This window comes from Pleurodeles waltl, chromosome 6 (assembly GCF_031143425.1).
Source record: "Pleurodeles waltl isolate 20211129_DDA chromosome 6, aPleWal1.hap1.20221129, whole genome shotgun sequence".
Taxonomy (NCBI): domain Eukaryota; kingdom Metazoa; phylum Chordata; class Amphibia; order Caudata; family Salamandridae; genus Pleurodeles; species Pleurodeles waltl.
Window position 1 is genome coordinate 1,209,617,043 of NC_090445.1, and position 24,289 is coordinate 1,209,641,331.

The following is a 24,289-nucleotide window of genomic DNA, read 5'->3' on the forward strand; positions in this document are numbered from 1 at the left end:
CAAGTCTGTGTGCTGGATTTGTGGTAGCAGTAGGATGCTACCATAAACAAAAAACTGTAGCCCAGATTTACCAAGTCTTTTCGTTGGGTTTGTGTTAATTTGTTAACACAAACCCAATGCAAAATCTACTGCTGGGATTTACAATCCAACAGAGATCGAGATTTGCATTGAATTGTAAACCAAAGTAATGCAACACAGTGCAGTGTGCTGGCTTGCATTACATTATGTCAAGCGAACATTACATCTGTGGTGCATGGGCATTCCCATGCAATCGCAAAGAATTGTAGACAAGGATTTGCCCCAAAATCCTGCACCTCCCTGAGGCAGGCATAACACGGAAACATGTTTTCTTTTCTCCTCATTCTCCCTTCTTTCCATTCACGCTGAATTTAACAGCGTACCAGCAGAGAGGAAAATGTCTTTAAGTATAGTTTTTGTACAGGAAGGGTCCACTTCTTGAACAAAAACTATAACTTGCCACAACACAGACATATGGGCATATGGGCACAAAGGGGTCTGCAATGAAGCATGGCAGCCAAAAGTGTGCCAGCCAAGGGAGAGATAAGAACAGCACCACTTTTCTGTAGATATGGCACTGTTCTGCTCTCTTCTGTTGGCGCAATGCAGTGCAGCAACTTTACTGCCTCCTCTGCATTGCATCATTTCTTTGTAAATTTGTCCCTCAGTGTATTTATTTTCTATACACTTTTGTACACATTTGTATATTTATTCTGGTACATTGAAATGGAAATTCCTGTTGCTTTACAAGGCTATATTTTATGTGCTTGCTTTACAGACAAAAATGTCAACAGTAAATTTTTGTTGTTTCCTAGCATGCATCAAGATATGACGGGTTACGTGTGTCTTCTAATTCAGCCTACAAAAAAAGATGATGCTGGTTGGTACACATTATCTGCCAAAAATGAAGCTGGAATTGTCTCCTGTACTGCTAGACTTGACATATATGGTAGGTATTCTTATTATATGATTGAATGAATGTAGTTAATAACTGATAATGCAAACGAAAGTTCCCGCCTTGCATGTTTTAATAGAAGACTAGATTTTTCTTATGCTTTTTTTTACTCCTTTTAACCTCCAGCGCCCTAGATTTCATTTCGTATTACACAACATAAACTCCGGCACAGCAAACATGTCAAGCATTTGCAAAGTCAACTGCTCTGATCTGTTGTGAGTGAAATTGTTTTTTTACTGTGTTTGTGTGTGTGTGTCGTGGGTGGGGGGGGGGGGGGGGTCCTATACAAAACTTGTAAGTCTTTGGCAGAACAGAATTTCTGTCCCAATATGGTCCCTTCTTCACGTAAGGTGTGACGGTGGGATTTTTTCTGCTACTTGCTGTTAGGAAATATAGCTTTGCAGTATGGTAGCCAAGACCAATCTAATGGGTGTCACAAAACATCTTTCTAAAGTCAAAAAGTAGGGGGTTGGCTCTGAAATGGATTGAGGTAATTCAGTCTAGGATTAATCAGTTGCTTTCTCCTTTTTCAGTTCACCCCGGTTCCATCAAATTATGGCGGCGGTTTGGAGGGGGGTTTCCTGTAGGTCTCTGAATTATCTTTTTTTCTTTAAAGTGAAATCTTCAATCCCTAATCGTGCTTCTTAATTTCTAGGACATTAAATATTTTTAGGAGGCAGATGACTCTGAACTTGAAACACCGAGTATATATCTGGTCAGCTAACATATCAGTTTTGTTAGCCATTTGTGGATGGATGCCTCAAACGTTTTGAAACGGAGGGGCATATTTATCAAAGTTTTACATTGCCTTTGTGCCTCGCAAAGCAACACAAGGCCTATGCAAAACTTAAATGTGATTTACCAAGCCAGGCAGGGCCACTTCGCGTGGCCCTGCATGACTTGGTAAGTGTGGAGTAATGCAAGGCAGCGCAAGTCTCTGCCTTGTGTTACTCTGCCTGTGGGAGGATTTCATGTGTGAAGCATGGATGTTCCCCAGCACCCACCCATGGCTTTTGGCGCATTCCCAGATTTACGATGAGAGGTAGACTTGGAATGCAGCAAAATGCTATGCTTTCCCAAGGGGGGCATAGCGAGGAGAAACATTTTTATTTCTACTCCTTTTTTCTTTTTTTCTACATGTGCTGTGTTATGCAGCACACGTAGAGACAAAACCCTCAACGGATTGTTTTTGTGTGGAAAGGTGTCCCTTCCTGCACAAAAACAATCCTGCCTGCAATGCAGACACCACGGTGCAAGAGTGCCTGCGTTGACGCTAAGCAGCCAAAAGTCTGCTAGCGCAAGGATAGCGCAGGAATGGGCCATAACTTGATAGATGTGCCACATTCCTGCCCCTCTCCCTTTCAAACAGGGCAGCAAGGTGTCTTGCTGCGTTGTGTTGTGTGAAAAAAATGATAAATACAAATCTCATAATAGATAAGTAGAAGTGCTTCTTACGCAAAAAGATTTCCCCTTGTGGCAGAATAGTGTATGGAATTGTACCACTCTGCTTTTGTAAAACCCTGTGGTGGTCAGGCTACCTGAGCTTGAGCACTGTTTAATTGGGTAATAGCATCTGTCACATCACTTAGAAATGACAAACTTGTGATATGATGCACTATGTGAAAAATAAGTAACTTGCACAAAAGCAAGTCATAATAGTGGATTTTCTGATAAGTCTAAGTCTTCATACCAACTTGAAAGTGTAATTATATGACTGTCTTTGTGAGATGCACTACAGGTGTGAGACTCTCTATACTTTGCTGTCTACAAAGTTCACTGCTAAGGTAATACCTATTTGTATTGTATTATACCTAAGTAATGGGTCCGCACACGACCACCATTGGGAACTCCATCGTAGCTCTTGACTCTCATAGTGTAGCGTTGCTGAGCAGTCCAAGGCTTACTCAAAGGAGGTGGTGTGGGCTAGTAATCCCCATTCGTGGGCACACAAGCATGGCACTCAATAAAGGATTGTCCAGTCTGTGCTTTTTCATTTGATAAAGTAAAAGTACATTTATTACACACACACTCAATACTATGCAACAATTTACAAATATACACAAATGGATGGAATTGCCCTTGGATGATATTGTGTAATCTCTCATGTCTCCCCCTAGGAGTAATATAATCCAACCACCCACACGGCAAACCAGTCCCTGGTATCCTAATGCAACATTTGCCTATAATATAGAATGAATGCACCAAAGCCTGACAATGAGCATACATAATTACTGTACACAAGAGTGGGTATCAGTCTTATTACACAACTCAGCATTATTAGTAACACTTTAAAACATGAATAAATACCTTGAACCATAAAGATTACTTTCACATTATTTTTGGATTACATTGAAGTAATCTCATACATTTGATTAGTTTGGTATAATACCAATTTATACTTCTAGAGCTTGCAAGCACACAAGCTAAGAACAAACATTTTAACATGCTGATGGTGTATATTTGGTTGTAACCCTGGTGGGGTTATATTTTCTTTGTCCCACCCAACCTAGGGTGGGGAACATAAACTTGGTGTTGGGGGGACGCTGCACCATTCCTGCTGCCCCCCCTGACAATAGGCACTTGGTTGGTAGTGGCCCCATCTTCCTGGGGCCACCATGAGCTGAACAAGATGTCCTAGAGGCCCTAGGCCCGCAAGGCCTTATGGGCCATATGCATATTTAACGAGCTGCTCTCCCTCTGTACCACGGAGAGCCTCTTTGCATTTCCTTTTCATTTTGCAGCCTTGCGCCACGTTTCTGGGGGCGAAGCAGCCCAGTGAGCCCACCTCTGGCTGCCCTCATCAATGGGGGGTGTCCGGTCCCACCCGGACATCCCCGTCATGCTGCTTGCTTTTTTGAGGGCAGCGTGGGGAGCCCAACCCTGGCTGCCCTCGTCGGTGGGGGGTGCCCAGTCCCACCCAGACACCCCCGTCAGGTAAGTGCGGTTGGGGAGCTGCTCAGGGAGCTCACCCCTGGCAGCTCCCGCCAGCTCCCTGCACTGCACGTACCTTCTGGTGGCCGACACATGCTGCTAGGTGGCTGGAATTGTGGGAATGCTGCAGCACTCCCCCCTCTTCTCCTGCTGCACCAATCCAGGGAGCGCCCCACCTTCTTTGTGGGCCCTGGGGTGGGGTCTGGGCCCCTCTAGCAGTATTCACAGGGATTGCAACAGCATCCCCCTGACTTGGTCTTTGGGTGGGGGCCCTGGGAATGGGTGCCCCGGACAATCTACACTGGGAGCGCAGTGGTGCTCCCCAGCAGTCTTCGGCCCGCTGGCTCACCCTCTGCTGGCTGTCATCTTCACGAGGGGCGCGACAGCGTCCCTGAATTTTCTTCCTGGTGGGCACCAGGATGGGGTCCAGGGCCCCCATCCTCCATATTCACAGGGAGCGCGACGGCGCCCCGTCTTTCTCTTCTGTGGGGCCCCGGGATAGGGTCCGGGGCCCTCTCTTGGTTTTCACGGGGGTCGTGATGGCGACCCCCGGCTTTACTTCTGTTTTGGGTAAGCCCCCGGGTCCTGGCCCACCCTGGGGGCATTGAACGGAGCCCCATGTGCTTCGACGCTTGCTTTGAAATAGGTCAAAGGTCACATACCTTCTTCTTTGGATATCTCAGTCCCCCAAGGGCCGATTTGGGTGGTTCTGGTGTTGTTCCGCTCCTGGTGATGAGCCCTTGCCACCAGGAACACTCTCCTTAGACCTCCTGGCCTGGAAGGGTCCCAGATGATAGGGGGCCAGTCCCACTGACTCCCTGCGCCAACCTTTCCTCTGGGTGCCCTCCTTTCCTTCTGGGCAGCGCACTTTCCTTGCGCCACCCCAGTCTTTCCCCCAACTAGTCCTCAGGGGGAATAAGGAGGCTAGCTTACCTGGCACTGGCCTGCGCCTCACTGGGCCTGAAGTCCTTTAGGGGCAGAGTCCCTGCCCCAGGGGGCGGTCAGGGGGTTCTTCTTTCCAGTTGTCCAGGACACCAGTCTGTAGTCCCAGTATCCAGCAGTGAAGCACAGCCAAGAGAGAGAGAGCTCTCCCCTGTGCAGGACCTTTTAAGTGGGGGCAGAAGTGTTCAGCATTCCTGCGCCTCTGGCCAATCTAGAAGTGCCACAGCACTTCCTTCCCCCATCCCCTCCTTCCTGCACAGTCTTGTGGAATAGCTTGAAAATGGCGTTGTCTAGGAGCTTTGGCCACATGTGCTCTGAAAGTCAGCCCCTCCTTCTTAGCATTCCTTTCAGGGCTTCTCCGCCCATTTCCTGGCAGGGGCTGACAGCTGACTGATTGATGCAAGGACATGCTCAGGCAGCTGGATAAAGCACTAATTGACCCTAATCCTGAGATGAGTCAGAGAAAGTTGACATTCATGGATGACCCATAAATTGTACAACTATGCTTTTGTAACCTACTGCATCATTCTTTTCATACAGGTTACAGTGTACGCTGGTGCGACTTTGGTCTCTGTGGGCCCTAGGGGACCTGAATTATGCCCTAGGCCACTCTTTCCTATTGACATTGAGTAGAGTGTCCCTACAGGGAAAAGACAAGAAGCACACTGATGTTGACATGTACTGGAGTGTCCCTACAGTAAAAATACAGTAAGCACACTGACTATCCCTCCCCTGGGTACACCCATCTCATGAGGCCTACTCCAGGTCACCACCCCCTCTGAATAGTTCCTTCTTCACCAGGCTCCCTAAGCGCAGTTCTTGGGCGGCGCATGCCAGGCTCCCTCCCCGTGCAGCCCTTACATGGGTACACACGGGTGTGCACACATGATCCCAGGTAGCCCACCCGGGGCCTCCTACTCTTGCTGTGCCACAGCAGCCTTTTTTTAGCAAGGCGACACCAGGGGTCACAAGCGCAGTCCATATTACCATGAGCTTACTGTGAGGGTGTCCCTGACTAGGAGGCTCCCTCACAGTAAAAGGTCAAAAACTATTTGGAAAAAAATGAGGGCAGACCTGATGGTCAGAACCATCTTCTCACTGCATGATTGCGATTCTTTAACATCACGAGGCTCTGATAAGTCCTCACTGTGCTTTAAACTTAATTTGTGTGAGAAACTGTTTGTGATAGACTGTACCTGTGTTTATATGACAGTCCACATATATTCTGATCTACGTCTCTGAGACATCATATTTGAGATAGTTTATTTTTGTTCAGACCCTGGTTTGTAAGTCTCAGCGCCAGTTTGAAACTGTATGTGCAACTCTGTGCTAGCATGATTATGTCTGTTTGGGTGAAACTCTCTTCCTGTATGTACGAGATGCTTTCCTTGTGAATGATTATCGTTATGCGTCTGCTCTGTGTGTCTGACTGTATGTGTTAGAGAGAGAGAGAGGATACTTTCTAAATTTGGATTTATCAGTGTGTGAGGCTGTTTGCCTCCGTGAGATAGGGTGTGAAAGTTGCTGCTTACTTAAGACTAACTGACTTTGTGAATCTTTGTGCCTATGAGACGCTGTCCAATTCAAACCTATTTTAGATCGAGTCCGCAAGCATGTCCGACCTGTTTTAAATATTGTGGACTTTAAACTGCCCCCCCACTTCATGCCCATAAATTTCACTCGTTCGCCGGCTTGCCTTTCAAAAATCCCTTGATGTTAGTTGTAAATGCTTTACGTTTATCCCACCTAGGGGAGGTTTTGTTACCCCTTTCTAGACTGACCCTGCAACAGGAATTACTGCACAAGTTCTGATATGTTTTACTGTGATCAAACTACTTTTTTCTTTTCTATTTCTCCTTCGCCTGCCCTGGCACTTTGAATTAGCTTGCACTGCCGTTACCCAGCACCTCCCACCCGCCCCTCACTTTCCTGTTAGTGCCTGCCCGTCCCCAACACCCCTTCCACGTCATTTCTTTTTACAAGGTAGTTTAATGACATGTTTAAACTATAGCTGCAGTTAAGCAGAACAAGCTCTTCCACTCCACCTCTGGGAAGCAGTTCATGTCAAAATTACAGCCCCCTACTTCCTGAAATGCATAGCATGTTGCAAAATGAATATGACACACACCAGAATTAATGTACTATGTGTCAAAATAAATATGATACCTGGCATAGTGATTCTGACTTGAACCAAAATAAATGTGAAACCAGACAAAATGGATATGTACTTAGTGATTATTATGAATAATTCACGCTCAAAATTGAATAAGAGATCTACTGAAATATATATCAATCATACTGAAATAAATATGGCCCTCCCTGTAAATATTAAAGCAATCACTGAAACACATACAATATTCATAAAAAAGAATGGGACATTTCATGAAATGACTTACATATGCCCAAGAGGAATATGACACACATTGGAATGTATATGACAGATTGAAATGAAAATATGGTACTGAAATGAAAATGCATTATTCCAAGAGGAATATAATGTGCAATGGACATTACATTTATAAAAACAAATGAATATGGTTTGCATTAAAAGTAATATGATACACATTGACATGATTATCATATGTGTTGCAATTGATATGAGTCATGTTAAAATCAATATCATGCTTAAATGTGAATTAGACATCCACTGAAAGGAATATGACATGTTATAAGATGAATATGACATGCATTGAGATGAATGAACCCCTTTGAAATTAAATCAACATACCTTAAACTGAATATGACCAATACTGAAATTAAAATGAAATAAAATGTTATGCTTTGAAATCAATATGATACTCATCAACATGAATATTGCATATATTGAAATTAAGTTGACCTATGTTGAAATGGATATGACCCATGTTCAAATTATATTCTCAGGTGCTAAAATGAATATGACATCCATTGAAATGAATATGCCATTCATTTAAATCAATATGACACATGTTAAAATTAATATGAGCCACTTTCAAATGAATATGACCTCTGATGAAGTTGATATGACCCATATAAAAATTATTATGACATTAATTAAAATTAATATGACACTTTTTGAAATGGATATGAATCTATGTGAGATAAATATAGCATGCTTTGAAGTGAATAAAGCACATATCGAAATGAACACAAGCATTGTGTAAATTAATATGACCACTGTTTAAATAAACATGGCTTGCCTTGAATCAATGTTGATTTGGTTTAAAATTAACATTACATATTGAAATTAATATTACTTATTCAGAAAGGATATGATATGAACAAAAATGAATTAACCAAAATAAATATATGTTTTCGACTATGTGCTACATTTAGTTTTTGCCGTCTTTTGGACTCTGAGCACTTTCCCACTGCTGACCAGTGCTAACGTGCACGTGCTCTCTATCTAAATTGTACTGATGATTAGTCTATCTATGATTGGCATATTTGTTTATCAGTAAGTCTCTAGTAAAGTGCAACATGTGTCCCCATGACCTGTAAAGTAAATGCTGCTATTGGGCCTGCATCAATGATTGTTCCAACCACATGAGTAGCCCTGTAAACATGTTTCAGACCTGCTACTAAAGTGTCTGTGTGGGCAATTTTAAACTGCCATTCCAACCTGGCAAGTGTACCCACTTGCCAGGCCCAAATCATCCCTTTTACTACATGTAAGGCACCCCTAAGGTAGGCCAAAGGCAGCCCCATGGGCAGGGTGCAGTGTGTTTAAAAGGTATAACATATAAAGGGGTACTTTACATGCCTTGATAATGAAATACTGCTGAAATCGCTATTGCAAGGCCTATCTCTCCCATAAGGCAACATGGGGATTGCCTTGTAATATCTTTTAACTGTAATTTCCCATTTGGAGCAGATAGAGATGTGGAGTTTGAGGTCTCTGAACTTACAATTTAAAAATACATATTTTGGTGGAGTTGGTTTTTAAATTGTAAGTTTTAAAATGCCACTTTTAGAAAGTGGGCATTTTATTGCTAAACCATTCTGTGTCTCTGCCTGGCTGTGGAATACATGTCTGGGTCGGGATGACGGTTGGGCTGTTTGTGACTTCACTCTAAACAGCCACATAAAGGGATCAGAGGTGTGCATGCATATTCTGATGGGTCTTCCTGATCTAGAGTGGTGGGAGGAGCTAACACTTTCACCTGAATAGGGCTGTGCCTATCCTTACACAAAGCAGTCTCCAACCCCCTGAAATGTGTCTGGAGCCAGGGCAGGAAAGGCATGGTCTTGTACACTATAAAGACTTCTCTTTGAAGTTTTCCTACTTCAAACGCAGAAATGGGTAAGAGGACTGGACCGCTGACCCCACAAACTTAGAATCCTTCTGGACTGAGGACATTCTTTCAGGAAGAAGAACTGGATGCTGTTGGAGGGACTGCCACTCTATCCGTTCTTTTCCAATGCTGACCCACTGCTTTCTGCTTCTGTCCTGGGATTGAAAGAACTGGACTTTGCTTCCTACATCCTGCTTCCAAAGCTTCTCTAAGGGCTTGGACTGAGCTTTCCTCCTGTTAGGAAGTCTCAGGGATATCAAAGACTTCATCTGCCAGCACCTGGGCTCTTTTGCTGAAAGTCCTGACTTGCTTAAGTGATGCAAAATCCAGTTCCTGGACCCTTGGGAGGGAGTTCTGGTGCAACCAAGATGAAACCATGTACATTGACTCCAGAGTGACTTCGGAACAGGTGCAGCTGCCTGACTCCGCTCAGCTGCCGAGACCCTAGCCGTGGTCCCCAATGAGGGCAACGACAGAGACGGATGCTGCAGGCCCGATGCCACCGCAGCAACTGCGAAGTCCCCCCACAGTGTGAGTCACAAGTGCAGTCTCACTGATGCCTGTGATACCCAACTCCGATTCCACCGCAGTACCATTGGCTCCATAGTGTGATTACAACACCATGAAGTTGACGCCTCATGTCTTGACCTGCTGGATTCATCGACCTACCCTTTTCAAAAGGAACCAATGCCTCACCACCGATGCCACATCACCTCCCCTGCGACAGTAAGGAACCGATGCCTCACCTCCCCTGCCAAGCAGTAAGGAACCAACGCCTCCCTTCCACAGTAGCAGTAAGCAATCAACACCGCACCGACTCCAGTGATGCCTCACCTTCATGACTCTATGCAAAGTCTTCGTTTCTTCTATTTCCATGGTACTGAACCTGGGGTCCGTGCGACTCCATGACAGCCACACTCCCACGCAAGTGGCGTCAGACTGTTGCAAATAACTCTGTCAAGATGTTGTGATAGCCCCAGTAGGAGCTATTATGTTTCTAAGTACTATACTAAGATTTGGGGCCTGATTACGAGTTTGGTGGTCGAGCCGCCAGACCGCCATGTTGGTGGTCCCAAAAAGATTTACCGCGCTTGCGGTTCCCAGACCACTCTATTATGATTCCTACATGCAGGACCGCCATCCACCAAGCAAAAAAGGCAGACTGCCAGTGGCGCGGCGGCTTGGATTCAGGTGGTCTGACCTCCAGTGCAATCAGTGCAGCAGCAAAACACCAAGCTTGTTACAAACACACAGTTGCCGCGGTGGTCAGCCAATGGTGGTCAACCACTGCAATCTGCCTTCAGCAAAGTAACAGACAAGTGTAATCTGGATGAATTAAAAAACAACACAGCTGACACACATTGGCTAAGTGGACGCACCTGCAAAGGACGCTATAAAACACACCCCTTCACAGACCACAATCCTTTGCATTTCCACTGCAGCATAGCAAAACAGACGACACGTAATTTCATCCATTTTTTGTCATAAGGCAGCCATTTTTTCCCCCATCCTATTTTACACCTTTCACACACATCGTCTATTTTTTTCCCCATAGTCACTTGTCTTGTTCAGTTATTCACTGTCACCCTCTTTAATTTCCAGGCATGGCACAGGCCAAAAACCCATGATTGTCAGAGAATGAGTTGAGAGTCATGGTGGATAAAATCATTATAGTAGAGGCACAATTGTTCGAGCCCAAGTCCAGCACACTCCTCTCAGTAAGGAAATGAAAATGTGGGACAGGATAGTTGACAGAGTGAATGTTATAGACACCACCCTGTGCACAAAGGAGGAGATTAGGAAGAGGTGGAACAACCTCAGGGGCAAGGTCAGTTCCCTGGTCTCCAGGCAGCAGGTGGAAGCCACGAAGACTGCTAGTGGCCCTCCCATTGCCCTGTTAATACTATTTCCCTGGGAGAAGGTCTTGGCCATCCTGCATCCTCAAGGCTTGACAGGAATAGCTGGGGGGTGAAGTCTGGTAAGTCACACACAAATAATGTCACAAAACTGCAATGCCATGCATGCTAACACCTTAGCTGTTGCCACTGTCTTGTTCATGTACCTCAACAAAATTCAATGCCCAGAGTATCTGAGTTGTAACACTGTCAATCTGTATAAATTGATCCAACATCACAAGTAACAAAGCGCATCACATGCCATATGTCAAAATGGTGTCTGGAAATCTCACAAAAACAAAAACACATTCCAGGGTTCATTTTATGTCCCAAAATGTAAACTTATGCTCCAACCTAAATGCTGCCTAGTACAGATATGTAATATCAAGTTTTGGGGAGTAGAGAGAGTGACCTGACTGCAACTCCCTGGAGGCACTGTTCCAGTAACTCTAAACACCAGTCCAGTGGTCACTTGTCCAAATACCCTTGTTTGTGAACTCTCAATTGTAGTGTACTCACCAGGGACGGTACAATTTGTCAAGTATGTGTAGTGGAGGGAGTGACCGGACTACAACTTCCAGGAGCCCCTGTTCCAGTAACTCCAAACACAACCCAGTAGTCACTTGTCCAAATACCCTAGTTCGTAAACTCTCAATTAAAGTGTACTCACCTGTGAGTATAACATCTGTCAAGTGTGTATAGTAGGGGGAGTGACCAGACTGCAACTTGCAGGATGCACTGTTTCAGTATCTCCAAACACCAGCCCAGTAGTTACTTGTCCAATTACCCCTGTTTGTGAACTCTCAATTGAAGTGTACTCACCTGGGAGGATGCCATTTGTCAAGTGTGTGTAGTAGAGGGAGTGACCTGAATGCAACTCCCAGAAGGCACTGTTTCAGTAACAAGAGTGATCGGACTGCAAAGCACAATAGGCCCTGTTCCAGTAACTCAAACACCAGTCCAGTGGTCACTTGTTCAAATACACTAATTTATGAACTCTCAATTGAAGTGTACTCATCTAGGAGTGATCAAGATACAGATCATACTCAAATCAAAGAAGTGTCTATCTACCTAGCTCCATCTTGACTTGCTAACCCAAGATGAAACTATTGAGGACAGGAATAACACTTTACCCAGTGTGTGTTCAACAAGTGTTCCTAAGACCTCAGACGAAGCACTGTGTACACGATGACTCCAGTCACATACACAACAAAGTCCTAGGTTTACTTGCATCTCACTTAACTAGACCTCAAAATGATCAAGGCCATATCTTGCCTGTCCACTGTGTTGGCTGCACTGGTGGTAAAATGTAATTTTCAGGCCATCTTCCAAAGTGCAAGTGATCTGCTCATATCATCAGCTGCTTGAGTCAGATTTTGTTGCCATGCTTCATAAATGTCATGTCAAATCACCCAATACCATTATTACTTGGCACAATTGGATTACCTACAACTTAACTTTGTCCAAGGTCTCTGCTTACTGTAACATGAAACCTTTGGAGGTAAATGTCATAATTCAGTAAGTAGCAATGTATGTTTTTCATCAACAGGTGGATCTTCTGGTAGGCATACTGAGGCCACAGAACAGACTACTACTTCCCCCCTTAGATGAAGCCCTGAGTGATGCCAACACTCCAAGACTTATGGACATGGAGAATGGTTCTGGCCCATCTGGACAACCTGATCAGACGGCAACAGTGAGTCTCACTGTGCCCACAATGTCACCTCCCAGCCATGTTCCTTCAACATCACAGGAAACCATTTCCCTCACCCCAACCTATGTAACTAGCACAGTTTTCAGCATCTTGTGCCCCCCCCCCGTCCTGGATCCTGAGTTGCAGCGCAACACTTTGGACAATGAGGATCCATTAACAAGTTGGAGAGGTCACCCTGTGGGAAGGGCACAGGCCCTTGGGGTTAGAGTAGTGGGAGGGATGCTGTGGGCCAGTAGCGTGAGGCCACTAGGGCTGTTCTTGGCCAGGACAACTTCAGCCATGTCTTGGGGGTCTATCAGGAGTCCCAAGGAGTGATGGGCCAGGTGTTGAATGAACTCCGGGAAATCAAGCTGCTACAGAGGGACATGCGTGAACAGATGGAGGCCCACAATACCAACATGGCCTCTCTAACAGGGGTGTTAAGGGACATGCACACAATCCCAAGCTTTTCAAAACCAATCTTCTCCTGCCTTCATCAACAACAGGCCTATCAACATCGGCGGCGGCAGCCACAGGAAGGGAAGCCCTGCCAGAGGAACAACCAGCCACAGATACCCCTGCCTCTGTAGCAGCTGATCCCCTGCTGATTTTGCTTTCATATTTAGCCATGTAACTATGTACGATCATGTGAAGCATACAATGAAGTGGTTGTTGTCACCAGCTTGAGCCTTATCACATACCACACCAAAGTAATCCAACACCACATAATCCATGATTCAGAAAGATGGCAGTACAGCAGTTCTGGATCACAGGGCCTTTATAATCCAACGCTCATGCATCTGGTGATATGACACAAACATATGTCAGTGTTTTGGCACAGGCACTGTGGCCTACTATGATGAAACACATCTGCAGCTACATACAGGTCATACTAAAATTGTTTAGTCAATGTGAAGGAACAATGACTTGGTCGTAAGCTAGGACTACATATTTGATGACCACATGATGCCATACATGATGCATCATGCCCACCACAGGACACAAAACAAGTGCAATGGGCACTTCTGAACCTCCACCCAAACACTGTGCAAACTGTCTTGATAAAGGTCTCATACACCCACATTCTGCAACCTACATTACCTGGAACAATCCATGCGCACTTTACATGTCAGAACAGCATCACATACCTGCCAATGTCACAACTCTGAAATGCCCACTTGAGGATGTCATGATGAAGGTACCTGTACAAAGAACAAAACAAGGAGTATAGGCTTAAAACCATACATATGGCACATGTCACATAGCATGCATCTGGAAAAGAGGTTACATTGCAAAGACACTGGCACAAACAAAGTAACATCATCAAGGTGGGTTTGTGTCAAAAGCTATCTTATCAATAAGCCTTTTTCTGATTTTTGTGGCGTATCAGCTCCCTTACTGTTTCAAAAACACTAAACTCCACACATTCCCACAACTACAGTTCATTTTACAGTCACAGTTAATACATCACATGACACACTTACACTCACAAGAATTAGCTGTGGATGAGATCTTTTCACAAGTCAGCTCCTTCCTCTTTACCACTGTCATCTTCATTTGGCATTCCAGAATTCTCACCCGGTGGCACTGCAGACTCCCCCTCCTCTGGGACGTACAGGATATTTCTCCCCAGGGCGATGTTGTTGAGCACTCAGCATGCTACAGTGATCTGACACACTTTCCTCGGTGAGTAGAGGAGGTCTTCACCAGTCCTGTTCGGATAGCGGAATATGAGCAAGGATGGTTTGGATATGCTAAGTCTCCTGTTAAGGAAGGGGACAAAAGTGCAACAATGAGTCACTCACTTCATGATTGTAGCACCTGACATTGCTCACACACAATCAGTACATATGTGACTTACCAACCAGCCAGGCTCTCTCTGGTTGCAGTTGTGACATCAGCTGGAGTACAGCACTGTTCTGCATTACCAAGGAATCATGGGCTGATCCAGGAAAACAGGCACTCACATTTTAGATGTAGAGATCCTCCAAACAGACAACTTGCACATTGATGGAATGGACATTTTTTCTGATGCAATAGACTTGTTCCGTGGCCTATGGTGGCACCAGGCCAACATTTGTGCCATCAGTGGCCCACATCACATGTAGGATGTGGGCAAAACCTTAGAAGTCAGCCTTCACAGACCCACAAAGCTGTCTATATTTTTCAACACTGATAGGAAATCTTTCAACACCAGACTGAACATAGTTGGGACATACCACCAGATAGGGCAAATGTATGTTAGATGGACCCTGTGGCCACGAAGTGCAATACTGACATGACTTGTACAATGGGTGGTATGCAGTATGGATTACTGTTAGTTGGCATCAGTTCTGGCTCCAACTGATGACATGAATCCACTATTGTTTGCCTATTTAGGCGGTAGGTCTGAAGGTATGGCAATGGACGGTAGAGAGGAGGTTGTTGCATCCTCCCACTCCCAGGGCACCTATGTGTGAAAAGGCATGATTTGTAACATTAGTCACTGTGTCCACAGCAACATGATGCATGCTAGCAATGTCATGTGACAAAGCATTTCTGACTGGCTATACATAACACCCAAAACATATGACAGCTGGCAACTACACAAGGATCAAATGTGACCCCATGGTTGTGAACACATGTCCACAACATGGATTCGGGCGAAACCCAACTATCTGCTACACAGTTTCCCCTCGAAATGTGACTGCATTTTCTGACCCCCAAAAATACTGTCAACGGTGGTGGCCCATGCACCGCCATCATATACCATCTGTGCCGTACAACCTACAACACCGGTGATTGTGTAGTCAGACCTGCACAACAAGACAGATTGAGGATGTTTGTGATGATAATAAACTTATATTGTTTTTGTGATGCATATAACAGGGCCATATACAGTCTTTCAAACTGCCAAAATAGCGGATGCCTGACGAACTCCACTGGACATTAGGAACCACCTATGGCCAGCAGCAGACGTCTTCTGCACAGTAGGTGGTTTCAAACAGCAACAGACACAGCCATAGGCTAACGTAGTTGCCTGTAGTGGTAGCTCCCCAATGGCTATGTCTGTCGACAGTGATGACCACGTGTGTGGCATCCCTGTACCCCGCGCTGTGAAAAATTAGCCACTTGACTCCTGATACTGCTGCAGCAACACCTCCACCACTTCAGCTGCTGTGTGCCGCCTCTGGGAGCAATCATGCCACATCCAGCAGGTGAAAGGACCACTGCTTTCTCTGGAAATAATTGTGAGCAATGTTCTTCCCCTGTATGGTCTGCTCTACTGCTCACCAGAGGAGCAGGTAAGTACCTCATAACTGACTCTGTTCAACACCTTTCTTTCCCTCCTCACAGGCTACAAAGTGCCCCTTTGTGCCAGTTAGACTTCGTGTGTGCCTGTTGTGGCAGTCTGTGTGGCACCAATAGGATGTAAATGGTGCCAGTATTGGAGACCAGTACTATATGTTGTGCTCATTCACATTGTGTTGTGTGATGTTTTGGGGGGCCCTAGATCCTCCTTGTGTTAGATGCAAATAGCTAGGCAAGGAGACTTTACTGCCATCCAATGATTTCTTTTTTGGTTTATGATGGCCATAAATGTTAGACAACATGTATGTGCATGACAGCATGAGCCATGTATGCATCTTGTCTGAGTCATTGAGGATATTGCAAGCAATGTGTATTGTGCCACAGATCTTTCACCCAACATCTGGCTTTGCCAAACTGTTGTCTGGAAGGTATATCATCACTCACTGTGCCCTTAGTTTGCCCCACAAGCCACATTGCTGATGGCCACATGATGTACTGTCATGCATGGAAGTGATGGAAATGTGAGTGTCATGTAGGTTCTGTATGCCCAGCCTACAGAGATCAGGGCCTGTCAAATGTATCTCCCAATATGAGAGATAGTCCAGGCTGTGGAAGAGTCACTGTGGCTATGCAACTGTGGCACTGTGCCCACTTCCTGTAGACATGCAGATCCTGTCAGGTGGCTAATATGAGCTCTAATGGCAAAACTTGCCATGAGGGCCTCAGTACATTGACTAGATCAGGAATGGGTACTGCGGTAAATCCCTGAACTATCCCATATTTGCATTTTGCATCATTGTCAATGTGTGTCTTTGACTCATGATAGGTCCGTTACTACCACAGCTCTGTTGTCACCTTCATGGAAGTCATATTTGTCCTGTACAAACTTATTGTACAAATGGCAGACCCACAGTGCAGACAATGTGTAGATTCCTGGGAGGCCATGACACGTGACTCAGAAGCTTGGTTAGATAGCAGAAATTGTAAAGTGCATACCTCTGTATGTTGGATGCTATCTCTGTAGGTTAGAAACATATGTTTAAAGGAGTGTTTTGTGGTACAGGTACATACCACCAAAACCTACTCTGAAGTGCATGAGTCTGCAGTTGGTAGGCCGCATGTCCACACATGCACAGGGAAGACACTTTACGTACCCGCCATGCCAGCCCTTTCATTGTCACTCAAGTGTAAGGGTGGAGTCTGTACTATGATAGTTGCCTGTAGGGACTGTATGCATTGAGTCAATGTTGCAGAGTGTAAATGTGTTTTTCCAGTCAGGCCTAAGGAGTTTACCCTTCAGAAACCACATTGGTGGGTGGTGTTTCATTGTGGCTCCCATCACAGTAAGGGTTGCTGGAGCATCGAATACCTGATGTAATTAGGCTTACTTAGTCATTGTAGCCCTTGAGCAGGGTAGTGGGTTAGTCTACAGATTAATCCAAAAGTGTGTGGTCATGTCCCTGTTCTTATTGACATGTGTGCTTCACACTTGTGACATGTTGACAAATTGCCCATTTTAAGCTTGATGTTTCTGATGTGTGTGACAAAGCCATTTGAGCAAACAATTGTGTTTGTAATCACTTGATTTGTCTCTTGCATCCATATAGGTAAACACCCATCAAAAGAAGGAGATTTGGAGAACCATCGCCCAGAAGGTGCAGACCCTGGGGGTCCATAGCCGGCAAAGCACCCACTGTTGCAAGAGGTGAGAGGACCTCAGGCGCTGGCCAGAAGATCGCAGAGGTTCAGCTGGGGCTGTCCTCCCAACGTGGGAAGGCCACACCTCAAAGCATGACCCCCTAAGGGCTTGCATTCTGGCAGTAGCATAGCGGGACCTTGATGGGCAGTTGCAGGGAGCACAGCAGCCACAAAGGGGCGAGTACAGGACATATTCCTGCCTGTCACATAGCTAAGTTGATGTGTTAGGTTCTGACATCTCCTCCTGATGGCTGGGGATGGACCATGTGTGACACACAAGATGAGTAACTGTTTATGTAGATATGTAATTTGGTGCATATTGATGTGCTTTGCCTAGTAGCCCAGGGACCTAGGACACAACTAAGTACACTCCAAAAAACAATTGCTCTCTAGGGACAACGCATTGCTTTGTACAATGATCAATCAAGGAAGGTTTGTTGTTGTAGTGGGTCTAAATTCTACGCAATAGACCACTACTCCTCAGTGTCACAGTCCAAAGAGCAAGAAGTGATGGATCACTGTCCTCAGCCATGTGTCTGGTCAAGTGAGTAACCCCAGAGGCCACTTGTTTTAAGTGTGTGATGAGTGCTGGTGCCTCACTACTGTCTGACATGTGAAGGTGTCATCAAAACTTTCCCTTGGTAAGTGGGGAATGTCCATTGACATAATTTATGGCCCATCACTGTTGCCAAAATTCCGTGTGCCAACATGTTAGCATGTGTCCCATTCCCTTTTGACAAATTGTGTACACTTCATGATTCGTCTACCTGTGTTCACGGGATGATTACTGTATTCCCTCACATATATTTGCATGCTAACCTGTCTTTGGAATTGGACATATGCAATGGGACTACATTTTATGTGGTGCTACAGACAGGTTTGTGTCACCATTGATTGTTGGCTCACACATACCCTCACCCATCATTGCATGTCATTTGGCATGTACAACTGAAGTAGTAATGAGGGACATGACAGGTAGGACTAGAGTTTTTACACAAAATGTCCATTTCCATGCCATTGATGTGCATTAAGTGGCAAAGTGCACTGCACATGTGAAATGGTAAAGATTTGTTACCTGACTGTTGGCACACATTATGGAGTGACTTGCAGTTATGTTGGAATCACATGTGGTTGGGTAGAACCATTCATCCACGGACATCTGAGTTTGCAGGACCAAAATGGAGACAGTGATGTAGCTTCCCATAGGGCAACATGTCGAGGGCCTTGTACAAGTGCTTGCAAATCTCTGGGCCTCTCCAACATACAAAGGACTAATGGTTTCTACTGATGCAATCAGAGTATATCATTGTAAGGGGTGCCATATGGTAGTGGTGATTTTCCTGGGCCTAGCTGTTTCATTGTGTTATGTATTTTAGCGACATCCCTGTCAACTTGCACATTTTGACTACAGTGCACATTTCCATGCCAAATATGTAGTATATCTGAGCAACATTAGTACTACCTCCATGACTCCATTAGGACAATTTACACATGGTGAAGTATGCATTGTTGACATGTTTCCAGTGTGACATGAGTATCTCCATATAACCTTCTTCAAGATACAGTACTGCTGTTAGCAACATGGCAGGATTTGGAGCATCATTTCTTATTGTTGTTGTTGGACCTGGCCCTTTTACAGGGTCATTCCCCAGACTTTTTGCTTTTTGCCTCCTTATTTTCCTGACCTTTGTTGGCCGTCGTTTTAACTCTGAGCACTTTCCCACTGCTACCCAGTGCTAAAGTGCATGTGCTCTCCCTTACAAAATTGTTAGGATTGGCTTATACCTATTTAGCATATTTTATTCACCTATAAGTCCCTTGTAAAGTGGTATCCCTATACCCAGGGCCTGTAAATTAAATGCTACTAGTGGGCCTGCAGCGCTGCTTGCGCCACTCACTGAAGTAGCCTGTCAAACCTATCTCAGGCCTGCTAGCGCAGGGCCTGTGTGTGTAGTTTTCTGCCACAGGGACCTGGCATCTAATTTTACTTGCCAGGCCCAAAACTCCCCTTTTACTACATGTAAGTCACTCCTAAGGTACGCCCTAGCTAGCCTTTTGGGCAGGGTGCCATGTATGTAGAAGGCAAGACATGTGCCATATTGCGTGGCCTGTCCTGGGAGTGACAAACAGCCTAACTTGGTGTCTCACTGCTGTGAGTGCTGCCTTCTCATATGATTGAATTGGAAAAGCCCTGCCTTATGTGTAAGGGGTATTGTCTGATTTATGAGGGGTAGCGTAGGCATGTTTAGTATGGTTGTGATAGTGGTGAGAAAAGCTGCTTACTGGTGTAGGTGTATTTTTTATTACTATTACATAAATGCCATTTCTAGAAAGTGCGCATTTATCTGTGCTTATGACTTTGGTGTTTTGCAGCTTGCCTCCAATCCACGTCTGGACAGACTGACAGTTGGAGATTTGTGCATACTTTTCAGACAGCCTGAACACAGCGAGGGATCGAGGTGTCACAGAGGTGTATCTGCATATTGTAAAGCCTTCCTGGGCTGAGAGAAGGGAGAGGCAGTGCACACCTGCATTTGTAAAGGCTGTGCCCTGGCCTCACACAATAGGGCCGTTTACCCCTCACTGATGATTTGGAGCCTGTGCTGTAGAAGAGAAAGGGCACTCTCATAACCAGTTGTAACTGGTTGGGACCCCCTCTCTTCCGCATTGTAAAACCCACTGTAAACCTAGTATAAGTACAGGGGAATTTTCCCCACAATTTAGACATCATTGGACATCACTTTGGACTCCAGGAACCTTACCTGGAGCTGGACGCAGGACGCTGTTGAAAGGACTCACCACGACCACCTTGGACTGCTGCTGCTGTGCTTGCACCCCCTTGTTGTGCTGACCTGCAGCTGGGTTCTCCAGCCCTGCACCCCACTTCTTCAACTGTTGTCTCCAGAGGCAGGGTGCTGTGGCCCCTGACCTCTGAAGATGCCCTTCAGCACGAGGAGTGCTGCCTCAGCTGTTTAGTACCTTGGGAGCGCTCTCTGGTGCCCATAAAAGCGCTTTCCTAAAAGCACGCTTTACTGCCAGAAGAAAATCACCGCCACAGCCCGGGCTGCAGATTTGCCTGTAGCGCTTTGAAAAGCGCTCTCTTCATTGCCCCCAAATCACCGCCGCGACCCGGGCATCTCAATTACAGCCAGTGCGAGGATCACGCTCTCTCACCAGAAGAAGCCAAGCGGAGCAAGCGTGCTCCTATCGGCGACCCCGGGGCACGGTCTGCTCTTGGGAGTGCCCCTGGGGCACCAGCCACCTCCAATTACCTAAGAATCACCATGGCGGCCCAGGAACAGCTTGGGACACTCGCGCACCACGTCGGGTGCGGGCGAGTGCCTTCTTGGTCCCCCGGAGGGGTCCGTGCTCCAAAGAAGCCGCATAAGGGGTTATCTTGGACTTGTAACTCCCTTGCCCTGACTAGAGTGTGTAGGTTCTGCCAGGCTTAGGTGTATATGCAAGCCAACCAGAAACCCCATTTCTAACAGTTATGTTATTGTGTATGTGACAAATAGATGTCTGCATGACCTTGTGTGGGATCTGTTGGAATGGACTTGGCATTGGCCTACTATTGTATGACAACAGGTAACAGGTATGCTCCATGAGGCAAAGCAGTGAAGGTGATATTTTCCTCCTACTTGGTCAATGGTTATTGTGATTGCACAACTTCACCCATGCAACTGGAGTTGTCTGAGATCCTGATTTTCCTGTGGGCAACTGTTGACAGTTCATGTGGCATGCATGCATATGGTATGGTTCATGTAGGAGCCACCTTGAAGGCATTTGTTGCTGGGGCCTACTTGACATTGTGGTAATGCTTTTGTTCACGTGTGATCAGGAACATGTGGAGACCCTTTTCACCTTTGGTTCTGGAGCATCATCCCAGGCAAGCGAAGGAGACAGGGCAAAACCTAGTGGGGAAGCATCTGGCCACGGTACATCCAGTCATGACACCTCTGACACGGAGGGACCCAGTGGCCCAGAAGGTGAGGGGAGTGCCACACAGGACACAGGATCAACCTCATCATCTTCAGATTCTACCTCCAGTGGCCACTCCCTAGTGGTTGGGGACCCATCAGGACCTGTTCCTGTACCACCCTTTTCTGCCACCCCCAGTACTAGCATCACCCTCTCTGTTGCTCTCCACCCAGTTGCCCGTGCCACTCACCTAAGAGGGTGGGCCTCTCTTTTGCCCCAGATACCTCAGTGCCAGCCCCTGTTACTTCTGCTGCCCTGAGTGAGAAAGCTATTGACCTCCTGAGGAGTATCAGGAGGTCAATAGCCTTCTGTGGGGCGGACTGCCATTGTGAATGCCATCAAGGGGTTGACAAGCCAACTTCAGACAAATTCTTTCCTGAAAGACATTCATAGTGACAAGTCTGGCCTACAGAGATCTTTTCAGGCTCTGGCCTCCTCACTGATGACAGCAATCCATTCCCAATCCTCCCTCCCACCACCTCCCTCTTCCCTATCCAAATTCCATATTCACCTACTTATCCTGAGCACACAGACAAATCCGCATGCACCAACCTCAACACACACAAGCAGGACACAGCAACACAAACTCCAATAGACACACCAGCATGCAGGCACTCAACATTCACCCACAGACACCACATCAGCCACCATTTCAACAGACACCTCCACCGACCCACATACCACATCCATCATACCCACAGATACCACCACAACAACCAGTAACACATCCATCACACACACCATACACCAAGACAACAGCTCACAACCCACGGTCCCACACACCTCAGACACCATACCCCCAGACACCACCACAACACCCACAGACACATCCACCATACCCACAGACACTACCCCAACACCCACACATATCAACCATACCCACGGACACCACCCAATACACAAAAACACATCCACAATATCCACCATACCACATACACCAACCCAAAAGACACATACACATCCATCACTTCCACATTACCCAGCACCTCCACCTCCCAGCCCCCAAAGACACAAAAGCCCACTCTCACACACACAAAAAACGCCACCCAATCCAGGTGTACCTCACACATGTGCACAGCCAAGGCATCTACACCTACAGAAAAGCCCACCACTCCCTCAATCTCCCAAGGAGAGTTTCCTTTTTGACCTTGCCCTTTGCCCTGTTAACTCAAAACCCCCTCCCAATCCCAAGAGGCCCCAACCTACAGCCCAACCCATCCCTTCTACATCCAGGTCCTTCCCAGTCACACTTCCCCCCTGCAAGCACCCACACCCCTCCCCTCACAAGAAGAAGCCCATCCTTCTGAAGAAAAAGCCCCCTCACAAACTCAAACACACCTATCCCAAATCTAACCACACCACACCTAAGGATGAGTTCTGAGATGCCTGCCTGCCCACTTGATGCCCCTTCCTGTGGAGGTTCCCTGGCAGTGTTTGGAGTCAAGCTTAGGCACAGTAATGTGCAAGGACTCATATGGCCTTTGCTCTTCAGCATTTTAACAGAATAAACCAAAACTGTTGTTTTATGGGTACACATTTGTCCTGCCATTACTTTTCTACCTTTATGTTGCTCCTGAGTAACTTCTGTTTCATGCCTACGGTTGTGTATGTTTCACCCTGATTGCTGATCCATTTGCTGTGGTGTGTGAAGTTTTGGTCACCCAAGCCAAGGGTACATGTTCACTGTATGGATATGTGGGTGTTAATCCAATTGGGGTGACATTGCATTGTGTTATGCTGGCTAGGGTAAGTATTTCATCTTGTGTTGGCCAATGTCAGCATGTATTGTGTAGATTTGTCCCCTGATATGGATTGTACTTTCGTCTCATGTGTGGGAGCTAGAGTTTTGTTTGTCAACACATGGAGGGTGATCAATTGTGGTAGCTTCCTTTGCATTTGACTGACCATGTGTCCATTTTGATGTTTGTACCTTACAGCTACATCATCTAGGTGTCTGGACCATGCTGTTGCTGTTGTAGGTGCTTTCTTCACTTGCACTTACACATTTGGCAGCTAGGCATGCCACTTTGCTCAAATATTGTTTGTCCCAGAGATACATGAAGGGCTAGTTCCTGTGAAAAAGCATTTTTAGGGGCATGTGCAAAGTGAAATGTGTCCATGAATGCTCCTGATGCCGCCATCCCTATTGTGCAGGTATTGTTTGCATTGTGAGCTTTGGATACTTGTTTCACAGCCTATTGTGCATCCCATTGACCTTCCATTGCGTTGCAATGTGGGTGCTCTGTGGGTCCATCGACGAGCAGCACCTGCGGGAGGACGTGTGTGTGATGGACTCCATGGCTGCACAGGTCATGTAACACTGCCTGCAGGTGAGTTGCTTCCTTTATGCTCTTCGTTTTCACCTGCTGGGATGTGATGGTTTGATTGCCACGGTCACGCTGACGGTAGGCAACATCATAATGTTTCCATCAGAAACACTAGCTCTGTCGGCCTGTTTGGCCTGTCTCGCCACCGTGGTGGTCTGCGCTGCCTAATGGTGTGACCCCTGACCTGCCTTAGGGCCAGGAATACACTTGACACGGCTGACAGCTCCACCAGCCTGCCTCCGTGCCCCTGACCCCGCCTGTACTGCTGCCTTACTGCTTGAAGG

General features: G+C 46.2%; 1 protein-coding gene across 1 annotated transcript in view; it reads left to right on the plus strand.

Annotated features, from left to right (window-relative positions):
• The window catches only part of MYPN (myopalladin), a 2,801,288-nt gene that overhangs the window by 2,750,831 nt on the left and 26,168 nt on the right, over window positions 1–24,289 (plus strand). Inside the window, exon 19 of the mRNA XM_069240514.1 lies at window positions 834–967. Within this exon, the coding sequence (XP_069096615.1) occupies window positions 834–967 (134 nt within the window). The remainder of the gene's footprint in view (window positions 1–833; window positions 968–24,289) is intronic.